We start from the raw sequence: 14,892 nt of genomic DNA, 5'->3' as shown, positions 1-14,892 counted from the left end.
TGTATCTCCTTAATATTGTTGATTGTGCTCCCTAAAATCTGAGATGGTATCGATGATGTGCTCAAATAATCCTGTATGGTAGATGTGGCGGTATGTATGGTGTTGCTATTTGCATAATTCTGTGATGGTGTTTATGTTTATGCAACTCTATGATGGTGGAGTTGGGACACATTAACCATGCAACTAGTCATGTAATCCACATAACCCTGCGGTGGTCATTGTGATAGCCACATACCTGTGATACTGGTAGGTCGGTATTCACAGTGCTCTGCCACTTTGGTCCTGCTAGTAACATAACTGTGAGACTGAATGTGGCCTTCAGATCATTCTGTAATGGTGATATTGATCAATGATAATTATCAGTGGTGGTATTGATAATAGTTCTGTGGCACTGGTGATAGTGGAACTCCTGTATCACTGCAGTGTTACTGATGGTTTTGACATAGTGTAAAACCATGGTGTTCACATTACTCTGTGGGGGTGGGGTGATATTGCGTGGCTCTGTGACTTTGGTGTGGTATTCATATTGTCCTAGTTTTTACCTGTGTCTATTATACTGGTTGTCATAATCAATAATCCTACAATGTTAGTGGTCACTTAATTTTTATTTTAGGTATTAATCTTGGTACCTATGCACTTTGATAGTGGTGTTGAAATAACTCTGTCATGTGCTATTGGTGGTTTAATATAGCTATGCAATGTTTGGAGTAATCATCACATTTTATGGTTGTAGAGACATGCTTAAAGTTACCTAAGAAATGAGAAAGCCAGGTTGAAATTCAGCTTTTCCGAATAATTCAAATGCAGTCTTTTCTGTATAGACACAATGATTGAAATCAACATTTTTCTAAAGGTATAGACATACACACACCACTTCAAATTCCCCAAGGACATCGGGACACAAATATATCTCTACCATTCTAGTTGTTTATAACATTAGCTATGTCTATGTATTCACGTATACATATATTTTCATGTGTTAAATGGATAAAATATTTAGCAACAAATTTAGGCATATAAATTGAACATCTACAAATTTATGTTAAATAACACAGAGGAAGACTTTCTGGTAATGAAAAATAAAGCATCTTTGAGGGTAAATTATAGTTATTAGAAGGACCCAAAATATATTTATTAAGTAGTAAAGTTTAATGCTTGTGGAAATGGTGGTATTATAGTGTTTTTCATGTTTTCTTTAAAAATTACAAGTCTCAAGAAGCACTGTAAATTATTACAAAGGTGCTGTTGGGATGGTGGGGTTTGGGTAGTCCTTACAAGGCAGAGTGTATTTAAATGGTCATTGAATTATACATTTAAGATTTATACATCATGGTCATGTTTGTACCTAAACAAAATTTTTTAGAATGTACTTCTAAATAAAATGAAAATATGGCTTTCAGAAAAGTCAATTATAGAGCAACTCTAAGCACTCAGGATATTTTCTTATGTGTGTAAATAATAGCTTTTATAGAAACAGAACAACCAGTCACCATGAATATAAAATTAAGATGTGATTTAAGAAATGTGTAGGGCTTCCAAAAATGCCTCTGATGTAGTTAGAAATTGTCTCTGCCTCTTACTTCCCAGGGCTCATGATTTGCATTTTTTTCCCTTATAGTACTTGGGGTGCATTGAAGTTCTGCGCTCAATGAGGTCTCTTGACTTCAGTACAAGAACACAAATTACCAGGTAAGCTCTCTTGAATGGACTCCTATGTTTTTACTTCAGAAGGAATAGTTGCAAAGATCAACAGTGTAGAAGTTTCCAGAGGGAGAGACTGGTGAACAAGGGCAGGCAGGCAGCAGCCACTGTATTTCAGGACATCTGTGAGTTCATGATGTGTGATATGTCTCTAGACATGAACTCCCTGAAGTACACTTCAAGCTTCCATGCTTTTTTATTATTAAGCTGCAGAGAAATGGAATATTTGTTTGTTTGTTTCTTTAATATATGAAACTTGAAGGGATCAACGATTTTGAAACTTTTATATATTTACCATTAACTAGTTTCTTAACTTCTTGAGGGGCAGTTTTTTATATAAGCATTGTATTTTTTAAAATAAAGTTCATAGCCTAGTAGAATATATAACTTTAGAAAAATGTTGATTTCAATCATTGTGAAGAGGATTAGATTGTGAATTACCTATGTTTTCATGGTGATTAGCTGATGTTGCTTTGATAATTGTGGCTTGTTTAATCTAAATAGTGATGTTACAAAATAGATCATATTTATTTCATTCCAATCACTGTTATATATCTTTGGGGGTAACAAACCCAAGTCTAAAGATGGAGCTTCAGGAAACAGTTATTTATAGCAGTTCACTGCTAAATAATGTACACATCCCAATTCTATGTTTTAAGCATCACAATAATACCTCTTCTTCACTGATTGATATTTCTCTTTTCTGTAAAGCAACTCAGGCATACATTGTTGGATGGTACTGTTCTATACTAAGTGCAGCAATCTAGACTCAGGAAGAATTCCTCTCCATGTAGAAAATGACTTATGTAAACTGCTAAGGCCAGGGAATGACACTTTAAGTGAGATCATTTAAAAGAATAGTTTGAATATTGCATAGTCAATCCTTCCTTCACCTCCCCTATAGAGAAGCAGGCACAGCTCAATATCCATGGGCAGTGCACTATGCCATGTGCCTGGAAGTTCAGAAATGCATGATGGTTACCTTCCCTTGTAGGTGGCTGTTATCTTTAATGAGAACTGTCGACCGTATTAGCAGAATTGTCTTTACGGATACTAGAATTTCTGAGATGGTCTCACATCATTTTAATTCTCCTGATACATTTATGGAGCATTTCCTGCTCTATGGGCATGCACAATCTATGGCCAACACAGGGTGTCCTCTTCTGCCAGGCCTCCCAGTTTTGGAGAGAAAGTCACATTCATAACTGACTAAGGGATGTTTGAGGGACACAGATCAAATCCTACTCCTTGGAGGTGACAAATGGATGACAATGAGCAATCCTGATGCTCCCTTGATGAGGGTCTTGGAATTCTCTGGGGGTAGACTCTAAATGGGCACAAGTAATAATAACATAGTAAAAGGAAGTGATGGACAGGACACAGGTGGGCTCTGGGGTTTGGGTATTTTTTTCCAATATCATTCCGCTTAGATTTCAGAAATGCCCAGAGTGGAGTGCCATTCTTGGACTTCGGAAACTTATTGTTGAATTTTGGCTGTACCAGAATTGTTGGGTTCTTAGACTTTTTGCAAATCACATGTGCTTGCCTCCATGATGCTTTCTGCCTCTTGCCAGGCTTTTTTCTTATTTAAGTTTTGTCAAATTTGTAGGAAACAATTTACAAAATCAATGCTAGAAAGAAGCCTTTCATCTGAGAGGATTATCCACAATGTTGTGTACACTTGGAGCTTTTAAGGTCTCTCTGGTATTGAGTGTTAACTATGCCTATTATTGAACTCTACCCCACATGTACTTACATTCTACACACATTCTTGAATGTTGTAGGGAAAGCTACTGTTGTAATCAAGAATGTCACACAGGCTGTAGGAAAACTTGTTTCTAAAAGGTCCCCAGCCATGTTTTTTTTTTTAAAAATTAAATCTTCATTAGCAAATAACAAATCTCAAGTCACCTGTTCCACTGCTTTCAAGTTTGTTATATATGTTTTGGAGACTCCTAAAAGGGACTTATAATAAGACTCAACTGCAGGCATACACAAAAAGGTTAATAAAATGTTTATTTACAAAAGAAGGGGAAATGAATAACTCAGGCAGAAAGAGAGGGAGATAAATTGGTGAATGTGTCCTACCAGTTCCGCTGAGCTGGAAGCCCAATAGCGTGCTGAGAGCCGGTGAAAAGCCAAGAGACCCCCAAGGCCGACCTGTCTGGTTTTATACCAAGCCTGGATGCTTAACTCCACCCTCAGGTCCCAGCAGCCTTCCCTTCAGTGATGATGATGTTATGGGATTTGTACTTCTTGATATCTTGGATATCTTTGATCTGGAGTGGGGGTGGAGTCCATAAAACCTATTTGTGGAGTTTGTTCAGGGCATCCTTTCCCCCTAACAAGGTTAGTTTTAAGCTTTTCCTGTGTCTGAATTTAGATTGATTGTGGTGCTTTCAATAACATCATCCATGAAATATTAAGCTTTACTGATAGATACCTTTCAAAACCATCTGGGAAATGGCAACTGATTACATACTTAGCTGCATCAGTGCCTGGTTAAAGCTGGGCGGAGGTGCTGGCTGTCTTGTTCACACTAACCAGTGCTCACTGCTTGGAGGAGTCACATGTACCAAAGCCTAGTTCTGACACTTCCCACCTGTGTAAGCGTGACCTCAATGTGTACACCCATTAAAGGTACATAGCTGAGGGGTGGGTCTGCTCCAGAATGGGGGGATGGTGAAAATTCTCTATGAATGTGCATAAAATACCTTTGATTTGAAAACCAGAATCAAAGTCAATGAAAGGAAAATTTCTCTCTTGTGCTGAGGGGGCCGCCAGGGGACTTTTACTGCTGATGCTATCACATTTTTGAAGTTCAGTGTCGGCCAACTGCACTGGTCACTTGGTGCCACACAGCTGGGTGCAGGTGCACAGCTAGCCATCACAGGAATGCTCTGTCACTGGGGTCCTGTCTGTTGCACGTTTCAGGTGAGGACTCTGGTGAGAAATGTGTTCACTTGGCATTGGTCTGAAAGTCCTGGGCAGTTAAAAATTAAAGGACTTTAATTTTGAGCAAAATAGCAAGCATGTCCAATGATGCAAAGAAGGGAGCAGAGGCCTGGCACATGTGCTCTCTGAACTGTGGATACCTGGGATACACAGAGAGTGGCAGCTGGGCTGGCTGGGCTTGCTGGGGTCTCCTTGCCTGCCCAGTGCACAGAGGGTCCATCTGCAGCCCCAGGGAGGGCAGCTTCGCACAGCTCAACTCTGCCCACCCTCTCTTCTCAAGTCGACATGAAGGTATAGGAGCATTCGCACTCCTGGCTCCCAATGTTCCATAAATGATCTCCAAAAAGAGTCCAAGGTAAAGCTCTCCCCCGACTACCCCACAGTCCTCCACCTCCATTGAGTCCCTGATGTCCTCATCTGTGTCCTTCCATCCCAGCTCTGCGCATTTCCTCTCTGTGCATGAGGCCTCCCCTGAGATGGGTGCCTGATGGACTTCCCGTCTGAGAGGGTCTGAGTAGGCTGTGTGCTGTGCACCCTGAACTCTCTGCTCACCCACTTCATGGGACCCTTCCACCATTTTGCCTCCAACATTTCTGTGTCTCATGGCCATTTCATCACAAGTTCATCTGGGGGTTGGAATGATGCATACAGTGGGAGGGGAAGGGCACATATACTAACAAGATGTTTGTGTTGCTTTTAGAGGCTCTGCCATCGTCAGGGCATGTGAGGGCTGTGGTGGCAGAAGATGGATGCAGAGGGAGAAGAGCAGGTAAGGAGTGCAGCTGCCTGGCTTCGGGGTACCACAGCCGGGTTCAATGGCAATAATGTTGGAAATACCCAAGATGGTGGGGATCTGAGCACCTTCTGTTCAGGTCTGGGGTCATTGTTTCCTCTTGGAGAACATGGCATGAAGTCTACATGAGCACCAAGTGGGCAGGACTGGCTGTCGCTGTGCAAACCCAGAGGTAGTTCTTTGGGAGGTCTGGCATTTGGAGACGCTGTGTTTCAGTGGTGTGTGCTTTTTACACCTTGCACGAGATGAAGAAAACCAGGCAGGCCTCTGTGCAGAGGCTTCTCCCTGTACCCCCAATATGATCTTTATTATCAGACTGCCCATTTTCGGGGTCCCAGAATTCTTTTTCAGTACAAAGCAAACACCACTGACATTGATTTAAGTTCAAAGTGCCAGAAAAAGTTGTGGATCTGTAAAAATCTTCCCTGAGGCTGCTTGGTTCTCAGAATTAGAAAGGAGAGCAGGTTAGGTGTGTGAATGGTTGACCCCACCCAGCCTCCGTGTTTGAGATCCAGGAGGGCTAGTTTGTGATTTTAGCCTTGTGGGTTCATTCTAAATTTACTTGTTCTAAACATGTTTCACAGGCTAAGCCTTTTGCAGCCCCAGAGGGGTGAGGCCTGGCAGGGAAGGAGTTCATGTTTTCTCAGCTTAAAATTCTTTCTGAAAACACCAGCTTGCCAACAGGCAAGTGCATCCAGTCTTTGGATAAGGCAAGCTGGGTCCTTCGCCTTCACTTCTACATTATTACTTTGGTTGTAACACCAACCAGAAGGGTTTTGTACCCCTGTGTCTCCTTCATTGGCATTTGTATTTAAGAATGTGCCAGGTACAGGGCTGCACAGATTACAGATACTCAGGGTCTGTGGTCTGGGAGAAAGGCCTGGAGTCACAGCCAGTGGGGCTGGTGTTCAGTGAGAGTATTTCAAAAGTTCCACGGAAACCTGAAGAGGGTCCCTGGGACCTGAGGAGTCCAGAAGACTTCCTGGAGGAGGAAACATATAAGCTGGGTAGATTCCTCTTGACTATATGGCAAATCTGAAGGAAGCATAAGACTTGGGCTGGCATCTAAGGTCAGATGGCAAGGCATCTGGAATGTGGGTTGAGTGGCTCCTGAGAACCACTTTACTGATCCCATATGGTTCTGCCTGTCAGCTCTGTGCAGTAATTCTGGTACACACCCAAGGGTGGGGGCTTGAGCTGTCATGGCAAAGGAATACAAAGACAATTTTCACCCATAGGGCTGGAGCACAGCTGCCTCTAGGACACCAGTAGACCTTCAGGTACAAGGAACTTGCAGGCCTGCTTTCCTATAGGTCTTGCTTTTGCGTTCAGTCTCTGCATTCACAGTACCTGTTAATGGAGTCCCTCACTTCAAGGACTAAATCTGTGGGAACATCTGGCACATTCTGTGTACAAGGAAGATGCCTAGGACCAGTCCTTGACCAGACCTGCCTGCACACAGGCCTTAGTCTGTTCATTTGAGCAGAACTGTGGTTCAGTGCAGGGAGCTCACTTGGGAGGATATTGTAGGGAGCAAGGGTGAGTGAGGACAATGAGCAGGAAGACCAGCACTTGGAGGGCCCTTCACAGCAGAGCCAGCCGCAGGGTCAGTCTGTGCGGGTTGTGCTTTGGAGCTCTCCCATGGAGGGAGGATGGGGTACAGGTATGTTTGCCCATAGACTGCCTCCCATTCAGTTGAGGCGTTTTGGGGGCTGCCCTCTACAGACAGGATGCTAGAAAATCCTCCATCAGAGCCACGGAGATCAGATTCAGGCCCTCAAGGCAGTATGGCCAATTTATGGGTCTTTTCTGGAGCTCAGAGCTCAGGATGCAGAAGACACGCTGACTGAAGGCATATTATCCCAAAGCATGTGGCCCCAAACCTGACTCCCAAATGTTGCAGGGAAAATCAGGGTGATGGCCAGAGGTGTGGGAATGAAAGAATTCACCACAGACAGATGAGGCAGGGAACAGGGGTTGAGATGGAGAGGTTGTCTGCATACAAAGAGGGGCTTGAGGCTCTCTTTAGTACTCCTTGGGCACCAGTTATCTTATGGGATGTCTGACCGTGGGCATTGACCTTTGACACAGAATGTGTCCTGACTCTGCTTCCACATTCCTGGAGCTCTGCTTGTCATGGTCAAGGTGATTGTTTTTATGATCTTGCCTTCATAGCGCCCTAATATATTCCCCTTATTTATTCAAGCCTCCCAAACTTGCCTGCCGGTCAAGGGATGGGGGATTAGTTTTTAACCTTAGTAATGATACCCCGACCCTAGGCCTGTCTCAGAATCAGATTTTCTGTTGCAGCCCCTCTGAACAGCTATCTCAGACAGCGGTCTCCTGCCTTCTCATGCTAGAGCTCCATTTGCATGGGTGTCTTCTGACCCAGCAGTGAGGGTGGGGCTCAGGTTGGTGTTACTTGGGTTGTAACACCAACCAGAAGGGTTTTGTACCCCTGTGTCTCCTTCATTGGCATTTGTATTTAAGAATGTGCCAGGTACAGGGCTGCACAGATTACAGATACTCAGGGTCTGTGGTCTGGGAGAAAGGCCTGGAGTCACGGCCAGTGGGGTTGGTGTTCAGTGTGAGTATTTGAAAGTGCCACAGAAACCTGAAGAGGGTCCTGGCTGGCAGTGCCTTCACCAGAGAGGCACATCTCATGGAATGAGGGTGGAACTCCCTGACTTGTAGGTTTGTGAGGGTCCTAGAAATGACACTTGCAAAGTGCTGGGGCCATACCTGGCATGCAATAGCTGCTTAATGAATTGGGATAGTTATTGCCTTAATTTTGCTATTCACTCTCTCCAAATGTCTATGTATACAGTCATGTGTTGCTTAACAACATTTTAGTCAAAGATTGACTACATAGATGACAGTGGTCCCAACAGACTATACCATGTAACCTAGGTGTGTAGTAGGCTGCACCCTCTGAGTTTGTGTAATTTAACACTTCATGATGTTCACACAATTAAATTGCATCTCTCAGAAGATATCCCTGTGAAGTAACACATGTCTGTGATAACTATCAATTACTGATTAATGTTGTTACTAATTACCGATATCAATTACTAATTATCAATATCAACCAACTGATCTTTTCATAGCTGTAAAGAAAGATTGATTTGAAGCAAGAAACTGAAATTAGTGGAGGATGAAATATTTGGTAATGTGGCATTCATTTTCACGTGAACCAATATTGTCTAGCATTTCATTCTATGCTCCTGCTTTGCCAATTGGTAATAATAGAGTATTAACAATACTAACAACACCAACAATCATAATAGCACTAATATCAGGTGGGAGGCAGTGGGGTGTGCTGGCAGGTGCTGGATGGAACTGGTAGAAATGATCAGAGGCCATCTTTCTCTCCAAGACCACTGGGGGAGACCTATTTCCTTTATGCACCTTGAATATACGAATCAACCAGTCTGGTTCTTATTATTCCCCCAACTGGAAAATACAGACATAATCCTATTCATTGTTTCCCCCTTTATTTTAAGCTCTCATTAAGGCTAAGTCAAGGTGGCCCCTTTAGCTTGATTTCCTGACATGCTAGTTAGAGCGTCCAAGTGAAGCTACTCTATGGCGGGACATTCACTGCCCACAGGCATGAAACATCCAACAGTGGGGAAGTCCCTGGGGTGGAGATCTTTGCAGTGCAATGCCCTGAGCAGGAGGGATGGCATGCAGCAATGGGTGGCTGGCCGAGAGACTGCAGAGTGTAGGCTGCACAGGTGTGTAGATCCAACAGAATATGTGGCAAGGAAGAGCCATGGCTAGGATATATTCAAGGGTAACTGAAACTAAGAGGAAGGGGGTAGACCCAGAGCTATCAGTTTTAGCTGACAACCCCAGGATTTTGTGAGTCTCTTCATTTATTTACTTTGGCAGCCTATTAAGCCGGCTTTGTCTCCTGGTGGAACTTCTTGGTTGATAAAGACATGTCACCCTTGGAAGACTGAGGAAACAGGAGATAAATTAATTACCCTGATGCCCTCCCATGGGGATTCTGCTGCAATGGATTGGGGTGAGAACTGGGCGATCCTCAAGGTGACCCTTCTGATATCTCTGGATGGTGGCAACAGAAACAGTATCATTTTCCTTTCTCTATCATTTCACACCAGAAGGAAAGAACTTCTCAATGAACCTGGCCTCCACTGTGCTAGCATGAATTCCTTTGCAAATCCAGCAGGCTGGTCCTGGAGAGGCCACAGGGTTGGCTTCTTTGCTGTCAGCTCTCTGACGTTGGAGAGGGTCTCCGGGGATTTAATACACAGGCGCAGATCATTCATCCTTTGGAGCAGTGATTCTCACTTGGCACACGTCAGAGTCACCTGGAGAGCTTGTTACAGCAGATGGCAGCCCCACCCTCAGAGTTTCTGATTCAGTAGTTCTGGGGTGGGGGTTGAAGTTTTTCATTTCTAACAAGTTTTCAGAGGATGCTGATGCTGCCAGTTCAGGTACTGCACTTTAAGAAGTGTCCATCGTTCTATTTTTAACTTCTGTGCCATTTGCAGCTGCCATCTATGAACCCACAGTTTTGAAAATGAGTCCATTTATTTTTTTTTTCAAGTGAGCCCACTCATCCAAAATTTTTAAAAATGGAGCTCACAGTCGACTTGGTGGCTTAGGATGGTTTAAATAGAATCCATAAGATGAATATGTGGGGTTCATTCCATAATCTCCTTAAGGACCATCTGGCATGGTGTATATTTATAATCCTCATGCCAGAATCACATTTGTGTCAGAATGTACCTCTCTGATTGCTCTTTTTCTGTCTCTGTTCTCTGAGTTCTCTTCCTCCAAATATATCATTCTATAAGGATCTTCCTGCCCTTGACAGAGGGCAGCCTCACATTATAGGTCTTGGAATCAGATTACCTGATTTTCTGCCTAGATTGAATAGCTTTCCAACTGTGTGACCTTGTGCAAGTACCTTAAGTGTCTGTCTCAGTTTCTCCATCTTTAAAATGGGGGCCACTGGCACCTCCTTCAAGGGGTTGAGAGTAGTTGAATTAATATCTGAAAAGCATTTAACGTATTGTCTGGGAGGGCTCATTTTCATTTTTATTGTATCTTCTCTGTGATGGTCATCTCATTCTTTTAAATAATACTTCCAGGTTTGTAAATCACAAATCTGTATCTGTACCTCTGAATCTTCTCTTAATTAGCCCATATACACCATGCCTATAGCTTTTTGAAGGTGCCAAGTCCTGCCTCTGTGATGTCTCTCTGTTCTGTTTGCTTCCACCATTCTTACCGCCACTACCATAATTGGGGCCAACTTACATGTCCTTGAATTTTTGTCCTAGCTACAATCTGTATATTCTCCCAAACCAGAAACTGTGGAGTTCATCTTATCTCATTTTCTCTGTTGTTCATTCACCAATGTTATTGTTCCTACCTTGAAGCCTTCCTACCAACTTCTCCCATTTCTTCTAGAATCTCTGTGTTTCAATTCCCTTTGCACTTAATTGGTCCACCTACCTGCAACTTATTACTCCCTACTAAATGTCATTGCTTATCTATTACCAGTAGAATATAATGACTAAATCTTAATTTATCATTCTGCCCCAAGGTATATTTGTGCAAATATTTCACATAAGCCTTTGCTTCCTTTGCACAACCACACTGAACTGCAAACTGCCCTTTTCTCCTGGCCCACTGACCATGCCTCATGGCCAAATATTCAGCTACATAGTATTTCCTTTTGACCTAAGGTAGGAGACCACTTTGTCTGAATTTTTCTAGAGACTTTGTACTGCACTTTGTTTTTGTTCCCCCCCCCAGCAAATATTAATAAAGATCTAGAAATGAAACTCTTTTAATCATTCTTTTAAAGATTTATTTATTTATACAAGAACCAGGGTATAGGCCAGATGTGCAGGAGGGTGAGAGGACCCACCAGAGACAGAGCGGGGAACAGAATAGGCAGACTGTCGAAATACACTGCTGAGGGGAGCAGCGGGCGAGACAGGAGAGGTCTGCTGCACCTTGTGGATTTCTCCCTGGCCAGCCGCTGGGATCAAACACACGCTGCAGAGGCTGTGGGCAGTTTCACAGTGCAGCGCTCAACCGCCTGCACCACCAGGGAGGCCCTATATTGCACTTTGTATTGAACTTTCAAAGACACAAAGCATGTTTTATTTACTGTAAAATATTTTATTATTTTATAACCACTAAAAATACTGCTTGTTAAAATATGACACAGTGCTTTCACATCACTGAGAATCAATTTATTTATATTGAAAAACTTATTTTGAATTTTGGCAGACACAGATTTGATCATTATAACAGTTGTACATTTGTTTAAAGGAAAATATAAGCAATATGAAAAGGTATTTTTAAAAATTTATTCAAATTTAGTCTCAAATATTGAATCATTTCTTGACTCAGAATCATTACTATCTGTTTTTTCCCCGATGTTTTATTTTCCTGTAGGTAATTTCAGGATCATTGAAAATCAATGAAACTGGAATCAAAAAAAGAATGGAGAAAATAATTGAAACCCAAATGTGGTTTTAAAAAAAAAATCTGTAAAATGAATAAGCTGCTAGTTCAATTTGTCCAGAAAAGACAGAAAAAATGCAAAGTCCAATGTCAAGAATGAAGGAGGAGAAAATACTACAAATAATATAGACACTGAAAGCATAATTAAGAATGTTATGAACAATCTTATGCTAATAAATTGAATAACTTAGTGAAATAGACAAATTATTTGAGAGGCAACTACCAAAGTTTACATAGACTTGAATAGGCCTATATCTATGTAAGAAATTAAATTGAAATTAAAAAAAAATTCCTATGGGGATCTTTAAGGCCACCTGGTTCCACCAGTGAATGCTACCAAATATTTAAGGAGGAAATAGTATCACTTCTCCATGATCTCTTAGAGAATATAAGTAAAAACACTTCCCAGGACATTTTATAAGATTAGCACTACCCTGATACCAAACCAGACAAATGCATCCTAAGAAAAGCAAAAATTCATAAACATAGACACAAGTCCCTAATAATATATTGGCAGTTTGGATCTAGCAATATACCAAAAAGGTAGTAATAACCTCGTACACTAGAAGGGTTATCCAAGAAATGTAAAACTGTTTCAACATTAAAAAAATCAATAAATGGGGCCTCCCCTGGTGGCCCCATTGAGCCGTTGAGTGCTGGGATGCGAAGCTGCCGGCAGCCTCTGCAGCGCCAGTTTGATCCCCGGCCGCCGGTGAAGGTCCCACATGGTGCAACAGAGCTCTCCTGTTGCACCCGCCGCACCCCTCAACAGTGTGTTTCGTCAGTCTGCCTGTTCTGTTCTCCATTCTAGCTCTGGTGAATTCCCTCATCCTCCTGTGCTTCTGACTGTACCCAGTGCTTGTATAAATAAATGAATAAATCTTTTTAAAAAATCAATAAATGCACCCCTATGTTTATAGCAGCACTGTTTACAATAGCTAAGCTTTGGAAACAGCCCAAATGCCCAAAAATAGATGACTGGATCAAGAAGATGTGGTACATATATACCATGGAATATTACTCAGCATTAAAAAAAGATAAACACATGCAATTTGCAGCAACATGGATGACGCTGGAAGGGATCATGCTCAGTGAAATAAGCCAAAAAGAAAAAGAAAAATACCGGATGGTCTCACTCATAGCAGGGATCTAGAAAACTTAAATAAGGGACCAGGAAAATAAACTATAAGAAAGTGAAAATCAAAATCAACAAAAACTATGAACCAGGGGCCTCCCCGGTGGCGCAGCGGTTGAGCGCTGGGTTGCGAAGCTGCCCGCGGCCTCTGCGGCGCTGGTTCGATCCCCGGCTGCTCCCCGGCCACCACAGGAGGGTCCCACATGGCACGCAGACCTCTCCTGCCGCCCGCTGCTCCCCTCAGCAGTGTACTTCGGTCCTTCTGCCTGCTCTGCTCCCCGCTCTGGCTCTGGTGAATTCTCTCACCCTCCCGCGCTTCTGACTGTACCCAATGCATGTATAAACAAACAAATAAATAAATAAATACATAAATAAAAATACATGCCTCTTTAAAAAAAAAAAAAAAAACTATGAACCAGAGACACTTTTTGGGGGGTGGGGGGCGGGAGGGGAGGGATTGGGGTCAGAATGGGGGGATTGCAATTGTATGGGGAATATAAAAATAAAATTTATTAATTAAAAAAAAATCAATAAATGTAATTCTTTCTTTTTTAAAGATTTATTTACGCATACAAGAGCTGGGGTACAGACCAGAGATGCGGGGGGGTGAGAAGATCCACCAGAGACAGAGTGGGGAACAGAACAGGCGGACTGACTGAAACACACTGCTGAGGGGAGCAGCGGGGGAGTCCGGAGGGGTCTGCCTTGCCATGTGGGTTTCTCCCTGGCCGGCTGGGGATCGAACTTGTGCTGCAGAGGCTGTGGATTGCTTCAGGGTGCAGTGCTTAACCCCTTGCACCACCAGGGAGGCCCAATAAACGTAATTCTTTATGTAGACCAAAGAAGAGAAATTACATGGAAATTCCAGTGGTTATAGAAGAGCCTATAACTTTGACATGTTCCACACATGCGCATGATAAAAATTCTCAGCACACGAGAAATCCACAGAAAACCTACAGCCAATATTATAGTTAATGGTGAAAAATTGAATATTTTACCTTTAAGATTAGGTACCAAAAAAGATGTCCACTTTTACAACTCTTATATAACATTGTATTAGAGATCTTATTTTGCAGTTAGACAAGAAAAGTCAAAGTGGTCAAGAAATAAAATTTTCTTTGAAGATGACATGATCATCTACATAAAAATTCTGAAGAATCTACATAAAGCTACTAGATCTAATCAGTGAGTTTAGCAAGGTTGCAGGATATAATTGATGAAAATATCAATTTTATTTTTATATACTGGCAAAGATCAATTGGAAAATAAATTTTAAAATAAAGGATAGTATGATATCAACATAACAAATGTGTAGATTAATGAGACAGAAGAGTCCAGAAACACACCCATAATACTAAATATATTTTTGACAGAAGTGCCAAGATAGCCTAATAGAGAAAATACAGTCTTTTCAATAAATGTTGCTGAAACTTTTGGATACTTCCTTGCAAAACCCAAGAATAGCAACCTTCTATGCAAACATCATATAGCATGTAAAAGTTAACTTGAAATTGCTGATAGCCCTAAATCCAAGTGCTAAAACCACATATATTCTGGAATAAAATGAGAAAGTCTTTGTAATTTTGGATTAGGCAAAGGTTTTTTTTTTAGACATGAAACAAAAAATAAAAGAAAAAGAAAAAGAGACAAATAGGCTTTGTCAAAGGTAAGCATTTCCCCTTGAAAGATATTGTTAAAAAATGAAAGATAAACCACTGACTAGGCAAAAGTATTGACAAAATGCATGTCTGATGAAGGACTTGTATCTGAATACAGAAAGAAGTCTTTCAACAAA

The 14,892-nt window shown here is 41.9% G+C and overlaps 1 protein-coding gene across 1 annotated transcript in view; it reads left to right on the top strand.

The window, feature by feature from the left end:
* SHC3 (SHC adaptor protein 3) overlaps nucleotides 1-14,892 on the top strand; it is a 137,895-nt gene that overhangs the window by 35,913 nt on the left and 87,090 nt on the right. Inside the window, exon 2 of the mRNA XM_037493644.2 lies at nucleotides 1,619-1,689. Coding sequence (XP_037349541.1) covers nucleotides 1,619-1,689 — 71 coding nt within the window. The remainder of the gene's footprint in view (nucleotides 1-1,618; nucleotides 1,690-14,892) is intronic.

Source organism: Talpa occidentalis, unplaced genomic scaffold (genome assembly GCF_014898055.3).
Source record: "Talpa occidentalis isolate TD23 unplaced genomic scaffold, MPIMG_talOcc4v2.1 talOcc4.7, whole genome shotgun sequence".
In the NCBI taxonomy this organism is placed as follows: domain Eukaryota; kingdom Metazoa; phylum Chordata; class Mammalia; order Eulipotyphla; family Talpidae; genus Talpa; species Talpa occidentalis.
The sequence above is the reverse complement of the archived record's forward strand: the minus strand, read 5'-3'. Positions and strand labels throughout refer to the sequence as shown.